The sequence below is a fragment of the Trachurus trachurus genome (assembly GCF_905171665.1).
Source record: "Trachurus trachurus genome assembly, chromosome: 2".
Lineage (NCBI taxonomy): Eukaryota > Metazoa > Chordata > Actinopteri > Carangiformes > Carangidae > Trachurus > Trachurus trachurus.
In genome coordinates, this window is record NC_139914.1 from 2,123,883 (window position 1) to 2,145,784 (window position 21,902).

Below are 21,902 nucleotides of genomic sequence, written 5' to 3' on the forward strand. Positions count from 1 at the left end.
ATCTAAATAATCTGGAAGGAGTCCAATAAAATAATTAATTTGTATAATTTTGAATTGAATAAGGCGAATTCTTGCATCCCTTGAACCTTTTTTTTTTTTTTTTTTTTTAACACTTTTACAAATTCTGTTCCAATCTTCATCACTGAATGTCAGGTTCAGATCCCTTTCCCATGTCTTCTGCAAAGCTGGAATGGGCCCAAGAGTCTGAATCATCATAGAATAACAGGCAGCAGGTCGGGTTAATTATTGAACATGATGATGTTGTTTGTGTGACAGCAGAGCAGCTGCAGGCCTGAACTCATTTACAGGGAGTTATAATTTTCTGCAGACTTTAGATTTAAATGTCATTTTAAAAAAGAAAGAAAAAAGAAGAATAAGAGCAGAGAACAAGTTCCACAGGTTGGAGGTGGGGGCGTCCTGCATGAATCCAGTCAGAGTCAAGCTGCTGCAGTGTGAGACAGGAAGTGAGGTCACATTGCGTTTAAAAAATAAAACACGAACAACATTGGCAGTCTCACATACAATTATATAATACATCCATGCTCACATATTTACATTTTAAATGTTCATGGATAGAGAGATGTTTACTGTCGCATTTTCTGTACACGGTAAATGTCATCATCTCTGTTCAACAGTGTAAAACTCAAGCACATGGAGGAGCGTCTTATTTTGAAAGTATTGAAACCCGGAAGTGTTGTAACTAGAAACAGTCTTTGGTCAAACTGCGATTGTTTTGCACTTGCAAGATGTTTTCTGCGAAGGTTGGAGACTCTTTATGCTTCTTTGTCAACGGGAAAAAGGTAAATTCAACATTTACCACCTGCATTCTGCATTCTTGCAGTTTGTTGTCATGTATGTGTCTTTTTTTTTTTTTTAATAGTTAAGTTTGTCCGTCGTAAACATCTTTTTTCAAGGGTTAATGTGTTTTTAGCTTCTTATCACCTGTGGAAAAATTCACTTAACGCGTTAAAACGACGTCAGAGACTTTAATATTTAATATAAAGAAGTAACTTAAAACAAAAAAAGAGCTCGAATAGTCGACTGGTGTTTTGCGGAAATGTGTGACCGGACTGATCGTGTGTCCGCTCCGCGGGGGTCGATGGGTAAAAGTCATAGGTTCAACGGTGAATTTAAGGACACAGTCTGTGTTAATAACATATTTTAATAGCTTAATAATAAACTTAAAAACAAGGAAAAAATACAGTATATGCATATATTGGCTGCAGTTTCAGTTATTTACTGCTTCTAGGGGCCAGAAACTGCTTAAAAGTGCTAATTAGTTTGAATTAAACAACTTTTATGTTTGGTTTTTCATTCAAGTACATTTTTTTTATTTCTTTTATTTGAAATGTGTTAATCTGATTTAAGTTGTGTTATAATACTCTGATTTCCAAATAATATTTGAGCAACCGTGATAGTGGAAATACTGGAAGTCCTCATGCATGATTGATAAGTTTTTGTTGGAATAAAAACTGTTTTCATATTGTCACTCTGTTATTGTTGTGTTGAACTATTTTATTTCCCCACAGGTAACGGAGGAACATGCAGACCCTGAGACGATGCTGCTGTCCTACCTCAGACAGAAACGTATCCTCCACAAGTTAGAAAATAATCCACTTTCACATCATGTTTTAGTTTTAGTTTGGTTGTGTTTCCTTGACCGTGGCTCCAGTGCGGTTAACGGGGACAAAGTCTGGCTGTGGAGGCGGAGGCTGCGGGGCGTGCACCGTCATGGTGTCTCGCTATCAACCTGCCACCAAAACCATCCTGTATCCTTTACTGCACCGTCACAACTCTGAGATACTCTTTTAATATTAATGCACACATGCTCTTCTGCAGTTTAAAACCTGAACACAAGGTTATAACATGAGCTAAGTCTTCAGTATTTAATAAGATCATCATAAATAAACTGTAAGACATTTAATTTCAAGAAAACATTTGCATTAATAGTTGTTAACTCACCATGTTGTGTCCTGAATGTTACATAACACATTGTGTGATTCACTGTAATTCATTAACTTCTGCAAGTTTTGCATTTGCAAGTTTTGCATTTGCAAGTTAAGTCCTGAATGGACAAGTTAAGTCCTGAATGGACTTTTCTGTCTGTTCATCTCATTCAAATCACCTTTATTCACACAAACTATGACTAATACAGTCATAAAATATAAAATATAGTAAATATAACTATTAAATCAGCTGCCAGTGTTAGCATTAGTTAAGTAGCAGTAATAAAAAATGAGGAAAAGCTCGTTTTAGCTGATTTACAAATAGCAAATCATAATAATGAGACTTTTATTTTGAAGTTTAGTTTCCCCCTTTCACTGCATCATCCTCATCCTCATCATCAGACATTACTCAGCGAACGCCTGCCTGCTGCCGCTCTGCCAGCTGCACGGAGCGGCCGTCACCACGGTGGAGGGAGTGGGCAGCACCAGGACCCGGATCCACCCGGTGCAGGAGCGGATAGCCAAGGCCCACGGCTCCCAGTGCGGCTTCTGCACCCCGGGGATGGTCATGTCCATGTACGCCCTGCTGAGGAACAACCAGCAGCCCGCCATGGACGACATCACTCAGGCTCTGGCTGGTGTGTGTGTGTTTGCTTTCTTTTTTATTATTACCACACAAACTTCCCAAATTTGATTCTTTTCAATTCCCGGGACAAAAAAGCCCCACAAAAAAACAATAGGATACATTTTAATCCAGCTTCAATCCGACTTCATGCTCATATATTTATAAACTCAACAGTACAACTATATTAAACAGTTTTAAAGGGATAGTTCAACATTTTGGCAAATTGGCCCATTGCCATAATCCCTATAGTCATAGCAGTAGGTTCGTTTCCTTTAATTGTCGGTGCAAGCTGTTTTTAGAACGGTGGAGCAGAGCCGTGAGCTGCTCAGAGCTACGCTACGGAGGCTCATGGGATTTCTTGGTTTTCCTCATCAAATACACAATCCAACAACTCCACAACGCTCTGGTGGACAAGTTGTGACCTGCACATTCACCACGCTATGAGATAATAACACAACGTTACCAGACAGAGTTGTTTTAGAGGGAAATGCAGAGACTGTTGATGAAAAACTGTCCCTGAAGGCAACGTGCATCAGCGGTTTTGCATGAATTTACCTCTAAAACAACTCTGTCTGGTAACGTTGTGTTATTATCTCATAGCGTGGTGAATGTGCAGCTCACAACTTGTCCACCAGAGCGTTTCTTTCACTCTGCTTTTGTGCGTCGAAAGACTGAATCATTCGATATGTTATCCTTCTTTAGATCTTAATTAAGGCGACGGTGCGGTGTGTTTGCAGGTAATCTGTGCCGCTGCACCGGGTATCGGCCCATCGTGGACGGCTGCAGGACTTTCTGTCAGGTAGGAAGCTGCAGACAAACAGCTGAGACGACTCTTCACTGCTGTGACCTGACGTCTGTGTGATGAACTGTCTGGTCCCCGACAGGAAACAAACTGCTGCCAAGTCAACGGAGAGGGAAACTGCTGCCTGGACGACAACAATGAAGACGCTGTGAGGATTGTGTCTTTTCTACTTTATGTTTTTCTCTCCTGTATTTTTCCGAGATTTCAACGTTTTCTTTCTCTCTCCTCCTCCTCCTCCTCCTCATCGTCGTCTCTTTAAAAAGCCCCAGTTGTTCGACAAGAAGGAGTTTGAGCCTCTGGACCCGACGCAGGAGCTGATCTTCCCTCCTGAACTGATCGTAAGTCGCCCAGACATTAAACAAACATAAAGACATGATATAGCACAAGACAGGAAAGACCTAACACCGCAACACAGCTGTCAAAAAAGTAAATGGATTGAGATTAACTGTTATAAGGAGCAAAACAGGAAAAAAAGAAAAAAAATAAGAAACATTGATAATAATGGTGAGCCCTTATATTGTTATTCTTATTCATATTATATTATATTATAATAATATACAAGGAAGAGAGTGGTAGACAGCACAGCCCTTTATTTATTTATAATAATAATATATAGTACACTCAGTTGTTCGGTTCAGGTCCAGCAGGTTGAAGACAAGTCACAGTGATTAGTCTGTGTCACTGCATCTTATTTTATATCAAAAGCAGCGATTAACCTATTTTTTACTTTTAAATGAATGAAAAGAAAACACACACACACACACATGCATATTCATATGACATGCAAAGGCTTTTGATAATGCTCAGTAACTAAAACGTTTCTCTATATCAAAGACAAAAACAGCTCCTGCCCCTATACGTTAAAATAAATACAGAAACAGAACACAGCTAAAACACACAACACTATGGATTAAAACACAAACGTGACAAAAATACCCATGAAACTTTAATATACATTTTGATTTGTCTGAAGTTTATCTTATAATATGATAATTGTGAAATAAGTACAGGTGTCAACAGGAAACAGGACGAGCTGCTGCTTTCCAGTCAGAAGAAATAACACAACGAAGCCTTGTATGATAATGAAATAAAAGCCAGAGAAACACAACGAATCTGAAGGAATAAATAATATAATAACATATATATTTGTCCACAGCTGCAGGCGGAGGCGGTGAAGCCACGGACGCTCAGCTTCCACGGGGAGAGGATGAGCTGGGTGTCCCCGGCCTCTCTGGAGGAGCTGCTGCAGCTGAAGGCCGCTCACCCTGAAGCTCCTCTGGTGATGGGAAACACCAACATAGGTGACCAGATCAAACCGCTTCCTGTTCATGACGCTGCACACGCAGAGCGCCGGGTGTTAAAGACTCGTCTCTCTCTCTCTGCTTCATGTCAAAGGTCCTGATATAAAGTTCAAAGGCGTCGTGCATCCGCTGATCATCTCTCCAACCAGAGTGAAGGAGCTGTTTGAGGTCACACACACACCACAGGGTCGGTCACCACACACACACACACACACACACACACACACACACACACACACACACACACACACACACACACACACACACACACACACACACACACACACACACACACACACACACACACACACACACACACTAACCTGCAGCTCTGATGTTAAAGGGATAGTTCAACATTTAGTCAGATTCTCCTCTCACCATAATCCCTATAGTCATAGCAGTAGGTTCATCACCTTTAATAATTGGTGCTTGTTGTTTTGAGATCTCAAACTCATCAAATACACAATCCAACAACTCCACAACGCTCTGGTGGACAAGTTGTGACCTGCACATTCACCACGCTATGAGATAATAACACAACGTTACCAGACAGAGTTGTTTTAGAGGGAAATGCAGAGACTGTTGATGAAAAACTGTCCCTGAAGGCAACGTGCATCAGTGGTTTTGCATGAATTTCCCTCTAAAACAACTCTGTGTGGTAACGTTGTGTTATTATCTCATAGCGTGGTGAATGTGCAGGTCACAACTTGTCCACCAGAGCGTTGTGGAGTTGTTGGATTGTGTATTTGATGAGTTTGAGATCTATTAAAGGTGATGAACCTACTGCTATGACTATAGGGGCTATGGTGAGAGGAGGATCTGACTAAAACCTTGAACTGTCCCTTTATTGAACACAGCTGTCTGTCTGTGTGCAGGGCTGTGGGTGGGAGCCGGCTGCAGCCTGTCGGAGCTCCGCTCTCTGCTGGAGAAGCTGCTTCCTGAGCTTCCTGAGGAGAAGACGCAGCTCCTGGCTGCTCTGCTGCAGCAGCTGGGGAACCTGGGGAGTCAGCAGATCAGGAACGTCGCCGTCAGTTTCTCTCTTCCTCCGTCTTCCTGCTCTTTATCCGTCTGTGAAACAAAACTCCTACAGGTGAAGTCTGAATCTTCCTGTGTCTGTGTGTCTTTAGTCTCTTGGAGGCAACATCATGAGTGCGTATCCCAACTCGGACCTGAACCCGGTCCTGGCGGCCGGCGGCAGCAGAGTGAGCGTCGTCTGCAGCGGTGAGAGTCCGGATGTGACGGAGGAAAACTGCTGCTTCCGAGTCCAGAACCCCGATGATGAGCTTAAACGTCTCTGTGTGTGTGAACCCGCAGGAGGACGACGGGAGCTTCCTCTCGACCAGGACTTCTTCGTCGGCTTCGGGAAAACCGTCCTGAGACCGGAGGAGATCCTCGTCTCCGTCTTCATCCCCTTTTCCAGAAAGGTACAAAAGTTTTTCTGTTTAAGGCAGGAGACACGACAGGCAAAAACAGATTTTGACAGAGATTTTGGGCTATTTTTCTTCATTAGCATGTCTTCTTTTCAGAATAGTGGAAAGAAATGGTAGAAAATCTACATATAGGTTTTTATTTTACTTCATTTTGTCTCTTTCATCAGTAGATTTTTCCTAAACTCACTAAAACTTAGTCTGAGCCATGTCATGTCAGGTGTCATTGTAAAGCTTTTTCTCTCCTGAACAATGATGTGGCTCCAAAAATTGTAATTTTCTCCGTATCTGCAACTAATCGTAAAAGTACGATTGACAATAACAATCTATGTAATTCTACAGTTCAAGTCTTTAAAGGCCGTTTTCTCAAAAAGAGTTTTTCAGACTCAGACTCTGAGCTAGAAATCTCCACTTCAGCAGCACTTCCAGACACCAAACCTTCAACTTTGATCCCTTTCTATATTCTGAAGGTTTTTACAGAGGGAACTGTTGATATATCATTCACAGCCTCATTTATACAACATTTTATTACTAAAAATATGGCGAAATTAGACTTATTAGGGCTGGTGACAGTATTTTCTCATTTACAGAGTGATAAAAAGAGATATCCACAATCCTCCTCTGTAAAAACTTCTGACTCTAATATGTCAACAAAATAAAACAAGAATTTTGAAAGTGGCTTCATCCATTGTTCAGATTTCTGTTCTGTAAATGTATGCAAATTAGCGCATATTTCATCAGATATTGCCTCATTTACATATTTAAACATAAAATTTGACAAAACCTGTAATATCTAAAAAAATATCTGTCTTAATGTGAGTGATAAACTTGAGAAGTTTCATGGTGATATCTGTTAGTTTAAATGTTTACCCTATTGACTGCTTGGCTGGGGTTTTTCCGGTGCAGGGGGAGTTTGTCCGAGCTTTCCGTCAGGCTCCGAGGAAGGAGAGCTCGTTCGCCACGGTGACGACGGGGATGAGGGTGTTTTTCTCCGAGGGTTCCCGGGTGGTTCAGGAAGTCAGTCTTTACTTCGGAGGGATGGGACCGACCACGCTCAGCGCCGCCAGAACCTGTGCAGCTCTGATGGCTCAGTCAGTGAGACGCTCCCGTCCCGGCTTCCTCTCCTCCTTCATGTCCTCTCCTCCTCCTCCTCCTCCTCCTCCTCCTCCTCCTCCTCCTCCTCTCACAGGGTTTCCGCGGGTCATTAAAAAGCATTAAAAGTCATTTAGCTAAAATTAAGGCCTTCGATTCTCAAAGGCATTAAAAAATTGATAAAAAATGTATTGATTCATACAGTGAGATTTTGATATCATTACATCCCTATAGAGCACAAAGAGCTGAAAAATAGGGGGATTATACAGTTAATCTACAGTCAAATTAAACGTGGGTGAAGAAATGGAGAATTTTCTAAATTAATAATTTTGGTGGCAGGCTACTGTTGACTCTTTTTAATCGCTATCGGCAAAAATGGGAATCGGCAGGTCAGGCTTTTTAAAAATCGGTGATCGGCCAGAAAATTGCAGTCAGTGCACCTCTATTGGTGTGGTAAACATGCAGAACCAAGTAATTGTGTGTGTGTATGTGTATATAGGTAAGTGTATGTACGCACACACTGCAAAAACTCAAAATCTTACCAAGAATATTTATCTTATTTCTAGTCAAAAAGGTAATTTCTAGTCAAAACAAGTCTCATTATACTTAAAATAAGACTCATCGCATTTAAAAAAGTAGCTTGTTTTTAGACACAAGTAGAAAAATCTGATAGTGGATCAAGTTTTCCTTTCTTATTACAAGCACTTTCACTGGCAGATTTTTCTACTTATTTCAAGTGAAAAATTGTTTGAAACAAGTGAAAATTATCTAACAACAAGTTCATTTTTAGGTGATGAGTCTTATTTTAGGTGAAAAGAGTTTAGTTTTGACTAGAAATGAGACATTTTGACAGGAAATAAGACAAATATTCTTGGAAAGATTTTGAGTTTTTGCAGTGCACGTGTAGTATGTCACGGGCATTAAAAATGTTTGAAATGGCATTAAAAGGCATTAAATTAGATTTGCTGGTACCTGCAGAAGCCCTGTCTCATCCTCTTCCTGCTCCTCCTCTGCTCCGTCCTGCAGGTCGTGGGACGATGAGACGCTGGGCCGGGCCTACGACGTCCTGCTGGACGAGCTGCAGCTCCCTCCATCGGCTCCCGGAGGGAAAGTGGAGTTCAGGCGGTCGCTGACTCTCAGCTTCCTCTTCAGATTCAACCTGGAGGTTCTGCACTGGCTCAGAGAGACGGTAGGACGGACGGAGCGCTGGGAAAACTAAAAACTAAAAACTATTGATCTGTATTTAGTTTGTCTGTTTTTGTTTGGTTTTATTTGAAATGTTTTTTCTCTGCAGGATTAGATAACAACTGAGCCAAATATCTCCTGCTGCTGCCCTGTCGTCTTTACCTTGTTGAAGATGAGACTTCCTGTGATAGTTCTGTTTTGCACCTGGATTATTTGTTGTAGTGTGATTATTTTCTCTGAAAAAGATGATGATGGATGCTGCAGGATGTTGACACCAGGCTTTTCTTTTTTACAGAACGTGATCACAGACGAGCTTCCTGAGAGGATCCAGCCGTTACCCAGAGAGATCCAGCCCAGCCTGCAGGACTTCCAGGTCAGTGTTTTTTTATTTGCAGCGGCGTTTCTTTTTATTTGCAGTGGTTTTTTTTGTTGCACTTTTTTCTATTGCATGTTTGTTTTTGGTTTTGCATCATTCCTGTTTGATGTTTCCTGTGTTTGTCCTTATTGGCAACCGTATTTCATCACTTGTTGAACTCACTAAAACTAAATAAAAATAAAAACTAAAGAACATTTTAAAACTATAATAGACTTGGTCTTTCTGTGTTCATGTGTTCTCGATACTGTCACATAACCCTGATTGGTTCCTCTCCTCCTCCTCGTGCAGCGTGTCCCAAAGGACCAGAGCGCCCAGGACCCGGTGGGCCGTCCCATCATGCATCGCTCCGCCATCAGCCAGGCCACCGGTGAAGCCGTGTACTGTGACGACATCCCCGCCACCGACGGAGAGCTCTTCCTGTCTCTGGTCACCAGCTCCCGAGCGCACGCCAAGATCACGTAAAAAAACACACCGCCACTCTTTTTCTCCCCTTTAAAGGGACATTGTGTAACTTCTCCTGTTATCTATGCAGGAAAATCGATTATTTGGTTCTTCAGTCTGTTTTTCATTAATCAGTAATCCCCCCATCAACAAAGTGAAGTGTTCCTTTCAGCTCTGAATGAGCCGTTCATATCATTCATATCTCCATGGAGCGGGTAAGCTCGGTGCTGCTGCCATGTGGTGTCTCCATGTTTTTACGTTCAGTGGCAGCGTGACGGTAGGAAACCACGGAAACTCAGCGGAGACACCGGAGCTGTCGGCTCAGGTCGAGGTGGTGTCTGTGAAGAGTCACCACAGTAACGCAGTGAGGAGGAATGGAGCGTTACACTGATGCTGCATTCACCTGCAGTCGGGCACACGGCCGTCGCTAACAAACCAGATGTCAGTTTAGTCACAGAAGTCCAGAGAAAGCCGGTAAACAATACCACATCGCCATGACAACATATTGTCACGTGTATTGTTTTGCCTCGTGGTGACGGACCACTTGTTTACATAGAGGCTTGTTTATGTCCGTCTGCCGTCTGCCCAATTTCACGTGAATGCAGCATGAAAAATACGATTGAGTTGCTTGCGATATACAACCACAACGCTAGATGGGAGGAATTCCTACACAATGTACCTTTAACGCTTAATCTCCACATCTGGTTGTAAATGTGTGTGTTTGTGCGACAGAGCGCTGGACGTGAGCGCGGCGCTGCAGCTGCCTGGAGTCGTGGACGTCGTCACGGCGACAGACATCCCCGGGAAGAAGGTCCGAGCCATGTTCGGGTACGAGGAGGAGCTGCTCGCTGAGACGCAGGTGAGTCATGACCTCATCCAAGGTTTCAGCAAAGTTAGAAATAAACTGTTGTTATAAATCATTCAGGAATATTTCACTTTTTCTTTTTCAGAGGTAATCTGATCGGATTTGGGATAACGGATCGGATCAAATCTTGAAAATAGGTTGTTTTAAAATTAAAAACAGACTCTGAGATCAGATCAGATCACGTAATAATCTGGATCAAACCCTTGGTTTATGTTTGTGTAAACTTTTTAGTTGGATCAGGAAAACTTTGATCCAAAACATCAGCAGTTTGGTGGATTCAGGAACAAAATGGGATTTAAATTAAATTCAAACTGGTCAAATAAACAACATTCATAATGTAGCATATAAACATTTATTGATTTATAAGTTGCACCTGAGTTTTAAACTATAACACTGATAAGTTAATAAAGTTAACTTTTGATTATTCAACAATTAAAGAACTTTTCCCCAACTACTGGATAATTAAATGAAGTTTGAAGTTTGAATTTGACCAATGTACTGTATATTTCCTTTTTTTATTTTTTATTTTTTTATTTAAACAGCCAGACTAGACAGAAACTGGTTGTTTTAAAGACATTAAAGAAACAAAAACAGCACAGAAAACAGTACAAACAGCCCATTTTCATACAAATTCAGCCTTCAGTCTGATACACCGTCACATTTAAAACACTCATTATCCAGATTTAATAAACTAGAAAAGTTTCTATCTGGATCAGACTGATCCAATCCAACTGAGATAAAGGAAACATAAATACTGCAAAATAATAATAATAATGTGACTAAACATTAAATGAAGAGACATCTTGGCAGAGTTTTTATTTTGTAAACCACATTTAGTCTCGTTTTTATTCCTCAACAATGTTGCGTTATATATTTCATGATAAAGGTTCGTTGACTGTGTTTCCAGGTTTCCTGCATCGGTCAGATGATCTGTGCGGTGCTGGCCGACACCAGGGCGCACGCCAAACGAGGGGCGGCCGCCGTGAAGGTCAGCTACGAAGATCTACCGGAGCCCGTGTTCACCGTGGAGGTCTGTGATCGTTGTTCAAGTCCCTGTCTGTGTCATTTGTGTCGGTGCAGAGAGCAGAACGTTAGTTTCCTCTCTCTGCTGTCTGTGACAGGACGCCGTGGAGAAGTCGTCCTACTTCGAGCCGCGGAGGAGGATCGAGAGAGGAGACGTGGACGCGGCGTTTAAAAGCGTGGATCAGGTTTATGAAGGTAAACGTGACGTGGGATCAGACAGAAGCAGCATCTTCTCCCGTTTCCTCCTCGGACTGTTGTGTGTGTGTGTCTCTTCTCCTCAGGTCGGGTGCGGCTCGGCGGCCAGGAGCATTTCTACATGGAGACTCAGAGCGCGCTGGTGGTTCCCGTCGGCGAGGAGATGGAGTTCCACGCCTACGTGTCCACTCAGTGGCCCACGCTCACACAGGTACACGGAGACGCCATCTGCAGAAACACGTCTGAAGTGGCGTGCATTTCATTTCATAGATAGATAGATAGATAGATAGATAGATAGATAGATAGATAGATAGATAGATAGATAGATAGACTTTATTGATGCCAAGCTGGGAAATTACAGTGCAGCAGCAGCATTACACAGACACACAGTGACGATAACAACATATAGTATAAGAATATAAAGAATAAGAATATAAAGAACAAACTATACATAATAAAATATAAAGAACAAACTATACATAATAAAATAGCAATAGCAAATAAAATAAAATGTGATGTACAAAAGTATATACAACAACAAATTGGCAGCGTTGACTTTAGTGCAAAGTAGAAAATGTGCAATGTGTGTAACTGTGTGTTGAAAAATAAAGTGCGTAGTGACTGTAAGTTATGACCAGATAAATAGATAAATAGATGGGGGGGGTGTTTGTTGCAGGACGCCATCGCGGAGACGCTGGGAATCCCGTCCAACCGGGTCACGTGTCACACCAAGAGGATTGGAGGAGCGTTCGGAGGGAAGGTCACCAAAACCTCCGTCCTGGCCTCCATCACCTCTGTGGCTGCGTGGAAGTAAGACTGGAAATGAGATGTTTTATAGAAACCAGTGTGATGATTTGTGTGAAAATTTAAAGGGATAGTTCAACATTTTGGCAAATTGGCGCATTGCCATAACCCCTATAGTCATAGCAGTAGGTTCGTTGCCTTTAATTGTCGGTGCAAGCTGTTTTTAGAACGGCGGAGCAGAGCCGTGAGCTGCTCAGAGCTACGCTACAGAGGCTCATGGGATTTATTTGTTTCCCTCATCAAACTCATCAAATACACAATCCAACAACTCCACAACGCTCTGGTGGACAAGTTGTGACCTGCACATTCACCACGCTATGAGATAATAACACAATTTTGGATTATGATGAAAAAACCTCCAATGATTTTCTGAATTCGTTATCTTTATCTAAATTGCCCTTGGATGCTGTACACTCATTAGAGGCACCAATCACTATAGAGGAGCTAGGCCAAGCTATCAAATCAATGAATAAAGGCCGATCACCAGGCATTGATGGGCTACCTCCAGAGCTATATTTGGCTCTCTGGCCTCAGCTCGGACCTCATTTGTTGAATATGATAAATGCTTCTATCTGCAGAGGATCTTTCTCTACAAGCTCTAATATTGCTATAATATCTCTTTTGTTAAAGAAAGATAAGCCTCCTGTCGATTGCTCATCTTACAGGCCTCTAAGTCTCCTTAACTGTGAAATTAAATTGTATGCAAAGGTTTTGGCATCCAGGTTAGAGTGCTATATGCCCCATCTTGTTCACCATGATCAGACCGGGTTTATAAAATCAAGACTAGCTTCGGATAATGTCCGCCGACTACTTCACATCATACACTCAGCCTCCAGTTCAGAAAATAATAGTTCTATTCTTACTTTGGACGCTGAGAAAGCTTTTGACCGGCTGGAGTGGTGCTACTTGTGGTCTGTGCTCCGACATATGGGCTTTAGTGATAACTTTATTCTCATGATTAGACTGTTGTATGTTAATCCTTCTGCTGTAGTGATAACGGGTAATAATTGTTCTCCTAGGTTCCCAATTTCGAGGTCTTCACGTCAGGGATGCCCATTGTCCCCTCTTCTATTTTCACTGTCATTAGAGCCTGTAGCTCAGGCAATAAGGCAGTCAGAGGTTATAGAGCCGATCACTGTACGTGACACACCTCATTCTATTTCTTTATTCGCAGATGATATTTTAATTTTCATAAAGAATCTGGCAGAATCACTTCCACATCTGATGAAAATATTTGAGACCTTTAGTAATATCTCTGGATATAAAATCAACTGGAGCAAATCAGCATTAATGTTACTGGGTAAACAAAGCGATCAGACTCCTACTTTAAATTTTCCTATACCTGTTGTCACTAATTTTAAATATTTGGGTGTTTCTATCTTTCCTTCTTTGGATTTGATAACCATAAATAATTATAATAAGGCTTTGAAGGATGTAGAGGAAGACTTAACGAAATGGGGTAAACTCCCTACTTCCTTTCATTCTAGACTATCGGTGATTAAGATGAATGTTTTGCCACGTGTAAATTTTATAAGTTCAATGATCCCTCTTGCCCCTCCAAACAATTATTGGAAAAAGTTGCATTCTATCATAAATCAGTTTCTCTGGAACAAGAAAAAAACGAGAATTAAAACCTCTACATTGCAAAGGCACAAATCAGCAGGTGGTGTGAACTTGCCCAATTTTGAGTGGTACTCGTGGAGCTTTGTCCTACGTCCACTTGCTGTCTGGTTAAATCCAAACAGTCAGGTTTCATGGCTCCCTATTGAGGAGAAATTAACATCTCCATATAGCCTGCATAACTTGATACATTCTAATATTTCTCATAAGTTAGTGAAACGTGACTTTGGACCAATTATTTCCTATCTCTTCACTGTGTGGCTTAAAGTCCAACAGTTTGCAAAAATACACTCAAAATTTTTTCGCCAGTCTCCAATCTTTCATAATTTTAGTCTTTTAATAGATGGGAAACCCATTTCTTTTCCCCAGTGGAGTGATAAGGGAGTAAATACACTCCAGGACATTATAGGGATACAAGGTCTCCTTGAATTCCGGGAATTACAAAAAACTTTTGATCTTCCGGGCACTTCCTTTTTTTTTTATTTACAGTTACGGGCAGCAATGCGCGCTCAAGGTGTTCCGTGGGACTCCAAATTAGAAGATCATCCTTTTCATATTAAACTGAATACTAAAGGTAAAAATAAGGGTATTGCCTCTGAGTTGTACAAACTGATTGTGGAGGCTTCATACAAACATCTGCCTTTAAATAGACTTTGGAAAAGTGACATTATAAATGCTTCCTCAGAGTTCAACTGGCAATCTATATGGTCAAATATTACTATCTCATCTAGAAACCCGAATCATCAGATGATTCACTATAAGTTTGTCCATCGATTTTATTTTACACCCCAAAGACTTTATAAAATGAAACTTAAAAGTAACCCATATTGTGATTTTTGTTCAGGCAATACCGTTGGTACATTTTTTCATTTAGTTTGGCAGTGCCCGGAAGTTAACAGATTGTGGGAAAATATTTCAAGTATATTGTCTGTTGTAGTGGAGAGAACTATTCCTTGCTCTCCCTCTCTACTATTACTTAATGATATTTCTTCTCTGAAACTAACAACAAATAATAGTCGTCTTCTGCTTGCTGGGCTTACAGCAGCTAAGAGGATGATAGCCTGCCGCTGGAAACCCCCACATGTAATGTCAATCAAGGAATGGCTTTCTTCATACAAGGACATTGCACAGCTAGAGCTTACCACTGCACGATTACATTCAGCTAAAACACAAAATATCAGCTGTTGGTCAAACTTGGTAAAAAAAATTGAAAGTTTAATGTAAGAATTGTATTATTATTATTTATTTTATTTTTTTTTCTGGCTGTGCAGTGAACTGTTTATTTTTTGTGTACTTTGGTTTCTGTCTATTTGACTAAAACATATAAAATGTACATGTACAGATGTGCATGCAACTGACATATGTGCGGTCATGAAATTTCTGGGTTAGGGTAGAATGAGTGAGTGAATGAATGATGTATGAGTGAGTGCTTTGGGATATTATTGGTTCTGTTTTGTCCTTTTTGTTGTTATTGTTGTTGTTTTGTTTTTTAATATTATTGTTTGTTTGATTTTGATTGATTGAACAACCCTGTTAATTCAATATGCCAATCGGGAGGAGGGTGGGGGGAAGGGGATTAATGGGGTAAAATGAAGATAACAAGGCAGTATTTCATTATGCTACCCCACCGATTGTGTTTCCTTTCATGCCCTATCAGTTGTCTGTTAAAAAACCAATAAATAATTGATCACAAAAAAATAACACAACGTTACCACACAGAGTTGTTTTAGAGGGAAATACAGAGACTGCTTGATGAAAAACTGTCCCTGAAGGCAACGTGCATCAGCAGTTTTGCATGAATTTCCCTCTAAAACAACTCTGTGTGGTAACGTTGTGTTATTATCTCATAGCGTGGTGAATGTGCAGGTCACAACTTGTCCACCAGAGCGTTGTGGAGTTGTTGGATTGTGTATTTGATGAGTTTGATGAGGGAAACCAAGAAATCCCATGAGAAATGAATGAAATAAAGGTAACGAACCTGGGCCAGTTTGCCAAAATGTTGAACTATCCCTTTAAAAATTAAAAAATAAACCACTGGAGGAGTTGTTATTGTTGTTTTTAAAATGTTCTCAGGACCAATCGTGCAGTTCGCTGCGTTCTGGAGCGAGGAGACGACATGTTGATCACAGGAGCTCGTCACCCCGTCCTGGGAAAGTACAAGGTGCAACAACAACAACAACAACAACACACTCAAAATGACGATTAAAGTAGTAAAAATGCAAAAATGTGAAATCTTGTTCAGGGCATTTTACAATTTATGAGATTATTTCATAAAGAGCCATAAACTGGCTAAATGTACAAACTGTAGTGACTTTACCTTCAGTTTCTCTTTGCTCTCACATTTAAGACGGGAGAAGTTCTGATATGAAGGTTCATGTTGTATCTCGGCTGCAGGTGGGTTTCATGAATGACGGGAGGATCGTGGCTGCAGACCTCCAGTACTACGCCAACGCTGGGAACACCGTGGACGAGTCTGTTCTGGTGCGTTTACTCTGCATTCTGCATTTTCAAACCACAAAAACAATAAGGTAGGAAGAAGAATGTTATAAGATATTTTAATTAAATTAATATATTAATATTTTAATTAATTAAACACAAACTTGGCCTATTGGCTGCAAGTAAAACATCCATTACCAGGAAGTGGTTCAATCCAACACCACCTATAATTGAGGATTGGCACGGAATAATTCTGGAAAATATTCCAAATGGAAAAGCTGACCTATTGTTTGAGAATCCAAAAGGTTAAGTTTTATCAGATTGTGGAAAAATGGATTGAATTTATATGTGGCCTTCCTCTCCCTGACGGAAATAACAACAAGTATGTTTCCTCACTTTAATGTATATAGTTGTCTTTTTAAGATTGTTAGTATGTTGATGCAGAAACTGCAACTATGCAGGTTGAAAAGAGAGTTGAATGTGTCTGTCTGTGTGTAAATGTGCTCAACCTTTCATATTTAGTGGAATATATAAGGACATGTTTCCAGAAAAACTGGAAAAGAACTATGGAAAATACCAATTTTATGTTTTTGCAATGTTGATTCTGATGGAAAATGTCTTTTCCAAACAAAAAAACCCCAATAAGGTTCACAACATTAGAGTATTTACTTATTTTACTCTAATTTGACTCTAATGTTGTGAACCTGGTTGTTGTGCAGGTGGTGGAGAAGATCCTGCTCCACATGGACAACGCCTACAACATTCCCAACCTGCGCGGCGTGGGTGCGGCCTGCCGGACCAATCTGCCGTCCAACACGGCGTTCCGGGGCTTCGGCGTTCCACAGAGCATCATGGTGGTGGAGAACATGGTCACCGACGTTGCCATGGCGCTGGGCCGTCCTGCAGACCAGGTGCTGGCCGCCGCCGCTGCTCTCGTTGCAATTTGTTCCCTTCCTCCATCCTTCCATCCTTCCTTCCTTCCTTTTTCCCTTCCTTCCTTCCTTCCTTCCTTCCTTCCTTCCTTCCTTCCTTCCTTCCTTCCTTCCTTCCTTCCTTCCTTCCTTCCTTCCTTCCTTCCTTCCTTCCTTCCTTCCTTCCTTCCTTCCCTTTGTCTTCACTTCTTCTTCCTTCTTCTTTTGATCCAGTTGACCCTCCATCTTTCTTTCCTTCCTTCTTTCCCTTCTTCCTTCCTTGGACGAATCTGTTCCCTCCCTCCATCTTTCTGTCCTTCCTTTTTCCCCTTCCTTTTTTCCACAATCCTTTTCCCTTCCTTCCTTCCTTCCTCCCCTTCGTCCTCACTTCTTCTTCCTTCCTCTTTTGATCCAATTGACCCTCCATCTTTCTTTCCTCCCTTCTTTCTTCCTTCCTTGAACGAATCTGTTCCCTCCCTTCATCTTTCTGTCCTTCCTTTTTCCCCTTCCTTCTTTCCACAATCCCTTTTCCCTCCCTTCCTTCCTTCCTTCCTTTTTGACCCAATCAGTCCCCTCCCTCCATCTATCTTCCCTTCCTTTTTCCCTTCTTTCTTTCCTCCCATCTTCCCCTTTGTCCTTCCTGTCTTCCCTCCTTCCTTCCTTCCTACTTTTCCTTTGTCCCTCCTTCCTTCCTTGACCCAGGTGGACAACAGGAGAGTTAAAACTAAAAGATGTAACAAATCCCTCGTCAGGTCCGTGAGGTCAACATGTACCGCGGGCCGTCGGTCACGCACTACCAGATGGCGTTCAGCCCGGAGAACATGCTGCGCTGCTGGGAGGAGTGTAAGGCCAAGTCGGACTACGCCGCCCGCCGCCGAGCCGCCGAGCAGCTGAACCAGCAGAACCGCTGGAAGAAGAGAGGCCTGTCCATCATCCCCATCAAATACGGCATCGCCTTCGCAGAGAGCTTCTTAAACCAGGTCTCTGCTTCTTTAGATACTTCTACATTATAGCTATTAAATTCAATTCATTTATTATATTTAAATGGATAGTTCAACATTTTGTCAAATTGGCCCATTGCCATAATCCCTATAGTCATAGCAGTAGGTTCGTTACCTTTAATTGTCGGTGCAAGCTATTTTTAGAACGGCGGAGCAGAGATAATAACACAACGTTACCAGACAGAGTTGTTTTAGAGGGAAATTCATGCAAAACCGCTGATGTGCGTTGCCTTCATCAACAGTCTCTGTATTTCCCTCTAAAACAACTCTGTCTGGTAACATTGTGTTATTATCTCATAGCATGGTGAATGTGCAGGTCACAACTTGTCCACCAGAGCGTTGTGGAGTTGTTGGATTGTGTATTTGATGAGTTTGATGAGGGAAACCAAGAAATCCCATGAGCCTCCGTAGCATAGCTCTGAGCAGCTCACGGCTCTGCTCCGCCGTTCTAAAAATAGCTTACACCAACAATTAAAGGTAACGAACCTACTGCTATGACTATAGGGATTATGGCAATGGGCCAATTTGACAAAATGTTGAACTATCCCTTTAAGGCTGCAGCTCTGGTCCACATCTACAAAGACGGCTCGGTGCTGGTCAGCCACGGGGGGACGGAGATGGGTCAGGGGATCCACACCAAGATGCAGCAGGTAGTGTCGCTGTCAGCTGCTTTTGCATGGAAGAAACCTTTTATTTCTGTTTTTCATCATCTTTAAAAAAAAACGACGGTCCGTTTCCTAGGTTGCGAGTCGGGAGCTTCGCATCCCGGCCTCCAAGATCTACATCAGCGAAACCAGCACCAACACCGTCCCCAACACCTGTCCCTCCGCCGCCTCCTTCGGCACCGACGCCAACGGCATGGCGGTGAAGGTGAGTGCAGCTCCTGCAGTGATGGAGACGGTAAAAAAAAACTAATCATGTTTTAATTAAATGTAAGTTTAATTTCTCTCATTCAGGATGCCTGCCAGACTCTGTATCAACGCCTGGAGCCCATCAGGCAGAAAAACCCCAAAGGATCATGGGAGAGTTGGGTATGATTGCACATGGAGAAGTGGTGAAAATGCAGTATTTTAGTAGTAGTAGTAGTAGTAGTAGTTTATTTGATCTTTTACACAGAATTATTTACAGTTGAGCATCAATCACAGTCCGTCAACCTTCTATAAAACCATCATTCCTTCAACTAGTTCATAAATAGATGGAAAAGGTGTAGGCTGAAGCTGAAGCTATCTAGCTTATAGATGCCGACCCTTTAATTCAATATTCCATTAAATCCATTAGAGCTCTTCATGGTTTCAGAGTCATAGAAAGAAATAATTATCCAATAATTAACAAGTGTAGCCAAAATAAATAAATAATTTAACAGCATTACAGTTGCAGTCAACACCCAATTATTCAATCCTGTTTATAGCTTTCTATCATACTATGTTTTAATCTATTTTTAAATTGTGTTATGTTTTTGCATTGTTTGAGATACACATACTTTTTAATGTAGGGTTTATTCTTGGTTGTTTCCCTCTTAGCTCATATCTCCCCTCTCTTTCCTTGAACATTATTTGAATATTATTAGGGAGTAAATTATTCTTTGCTTTAATATTATCTGTGCCGTTTTAATTTTTACCAAGTCAACAAACTTTAATACTCTCCATTTGATAAACAGATTATTGGTGTGGCCTTTTTTGCATGATGTGAATAGGTTGGAAGTTAGTTTTATAGGTCTAACGATAGACATGGATCTATGTGTTTCTGTTCCCCGTCCTCAGGCCACAGCAGCGTTTTTGGAGAAGATCAGTTTGTCGGCCACCGGATTCTACAGGTGAGGCGTTCAAAGTGTTAAATATTTAATGTTATAAAATAAAGAAACAAGAGTGAAATCTGTGTGTGTCCTCACTCAGAGGTCCAGACCTGTACATGGACTGGGACAAGATGCAGGGTCAGCCGTACGCCTACTTCACCTACGGAGCGTGTTGCTGCGAGGTGGAGCTGGACGTCCTCACCGGAGACTACAGGGTCAGAGGTCACGCCGCCACCCGCCATCAGACCAGTTATCAGACCTTTATTTATTTTTATTTTATTTTATTGTATTGCTTCTTGCAGACTGTGAGGACAGACATCGTGGTCGACATCGGCCGGAGCGTGAACCCGTCTGTGGACATCGGACAGGTGAGACCAGGGTCTGGGTCCTGGAGGTGCAGCAGTGTGGGGAAGATTACTTTGGAAATGTAGTTAGTTACAATTACAAGTTGTGTAGTGTAAATATTTTAATTACATTAGAAAGATAGATGGAGGGAGGGAACAGATTGGGTCAAAAAGGAAGGAAGAAAAAAAAGTATAATTGTATGTAATAGGATAATATGTTTGGTTTTTGGATGTGTTCATGCATTAAATTGAGTTGGAGGAAGGAAGAGAGGGGGAAGGGATTGTGGAAAGAAGTAAGGGAAAAGGGAAAGAAAGACAGATGGAGGGAGGGAACAGATTTGTTCAAGGAAGGAAGAAGAAGGGAACGAAGGAAGGAAGGGAAACGGATTGTGGAAAGTAAGGGAAAAAGGAAGGAAAGAAAGATGGGGGGAGGGAACAGATTCGTTAAAGGAAGAAAGAAGGGAAAAAGAAAGGAAAAGAGCAGGGGAGAAGTAAGGACGAAGGGAAGGAAGGAAGAGAAAAAGGATTGTGGAAAGAAGGAAGGGTGGAAGAAGGACAACAGGAGGGTTAAAAGAAACTTCCTGTGTCTCGTCCAATCAGATTGAAGGAGCCTTCATGCAGGGCCTGGGCCTCTTCACCATGGAGGAGTTGAAGTTTTCCCCCTCCGGGCTCCTGTACACTCGAGGTCCGTCTCAGTACAAGATCCCGGCCGTGTGCGACGTCCCGCTGCGCTTCAACGTCCATCTGCTGCGGGACGCCGACAACCCGCACGCCATCTACTCCTCAAAGGTCAGAGGTCACCATCATCACGTGGAGGGTTTCCCTTGATGCAACACAAGCAGATATTTACAGAAATGACGCCGCCATTCCTGATGTCGTTCTTCTTCCCTCTTCCTCAGGGCATCGGAGAACCCGTCCTCTTCCTCGGCAGCTCCGTGTTCTTCGCCATCAAAGACGCCGTGGCCGCCGCCCGGTCCGAGTCCGGACACGTCGGCCCGTTCGTCCTGGACAGTCCGTCCACTCCGGAGAGGAGCTGCCTGGCCTGCGCCTCCCCGTTCACACAGAAGGTACAAACAACACTCAACCCATCAGCCTTTAAAGGTCCAGTCTGTAATATTTGTCAAGGTTTATTGGCAAAATCTGAATATACTCCCCATGAATATATTTGTATAAGTTTATAATCACTAAAATAACATTTGTTTGGTTTTTGTAGCCTTATAGTTCTTCTTTTATATCTACATATAAGCAAGGGTCTTTCTTAGAGAGTGTCGCCATCTTGTGGCGCCATGTTTGTATGGAAAATAGAATTATTAATAGATAAATAATAGAAATGGAATGCTAGATGTCACTGTTTTCCCCTTATTTTACACACTGGACCTTTAAATTAATGTCACAGGAGTATAAGAATTATTCAAATTCAAAAAAACTGGCTTGAAATAGAAAATAAAATATTAGATTATATTATTTCTGTTCATGTTAAATTTTTTTCTCTCCATTTGTTTTATTTTGTCTCCAGATTCCAGCCAGCAAACCAGGATCTTTTAAACCGTGGGCATTAAACATCTAAACCTAACGATAAAACTGTAAACTAACACAAATAATGCACAAAATATTGTAACAATGCAATAAAGAGAAATGTATTAAATTAATCCAGTTTTATCCAACACATATTACTTTTATAATAATAGGCTACTACACTCGAACACTAGAAATAGA

The 21,902-nt window shown here is 41.6% G+C and overlaps 1 protein-coding gene across 2 annotated transcripts; it reads left to right on the forward strand.

Moving 5' to 3' along the window:
* The first annotated feature begins 706 nt into the window (after positions 1 to 706).
* aox6 (aldehyde oxidase 6) lies at positions 707 to 21,835 on the forward strand. 2 transcript variants are annotated; one of them, XM_083985406.1, is made up of 34 exons: positions 707 to 800; positions 1,530 to 1,587; positions 1,673 to 1,769; positions 2,349 to 2,584; positions 3,309 to 3,370; positions 3,456 to 3,521; positions 3,637 to 3,711; positions 4,530 to 4,674; positions 4,769 to 4,861; positions 5,550 to 5,701; positions 5,802 to 5,895; positions 5,989 to 6,098; positions 7,008 to 7,192; positions 8,220 to 8,382; positions 8,674 to 8,751; positions 9,043 to 9,212; positions 9,928 to 10,054; positions 10,968 to 11,090; positions 11,182 to 11,278; positions 11,365 to 11,489; positions 11,955 to 12,088; positions 15,776 to 15,863; positions 16,097 to 16,183; positions 16,858 to 17,049; positions 17,802 to 18,029; positions 18,605 to 18,700; positions 18,792 to 18,920; positions 19,007 to 19,081; positions 19,811 to 19,863; positions 19,943 to 20,057; positions 20,145 to 20,210; positions 20,787 to 20,975; positions 21,086 to 21,253; positions 21,703 to 21,835. In XM_083985406.1, exons 1-34 carry the CDS (start codon positions 747 to 749, stop codon positions 21,751 to 21,753), a joined length of 3,981 nt encoding a protein of 1,326 aa, XP_083841532.1. In that variant the 5' UTR covers positions 707 to 746; the 3' UTR covers positions 21,754 to 21,835. The 2 variants fall into 2 exon arrangements, with proteins under 2 accessions (XP_083841532.1, XP_083841533.1); XM_083985407.1 differs by having other exon boundaries at positions 3,643 to 3,711.
* The last annotated feature ends 67 nt before the right edge of the window (positions 21,836 to 21,902 follow it).

What these genes read in the sequence shown, in the direction of transcription:
- aox6 (XM_083985406.1), top strand. Translation starts at nt 747, where the DNA reads ATGTTTTCTGCGAAGGTTGGAGACTCTTTATGCTTCTTTGTCAACGGG. An exon ending in GCTGCAGGACTTTCTGTCAG is followed by an intron (nt 3,371 to 3,455) that starts GTAGGAAGCTGC and finishes GGTCCCCGACAG; the next exon opens with GAAACAAACTGCTGCCAAGT. An exon ending in AGCTGCTCGCTGAGACGCAG is followed by an intron (nt 10,055 to 10,967) that starts GTGAGTCATGAC and finishes CTGTGTTTCCAG; the next exon opens with GTTTCCTGCATCGGTCAGAT.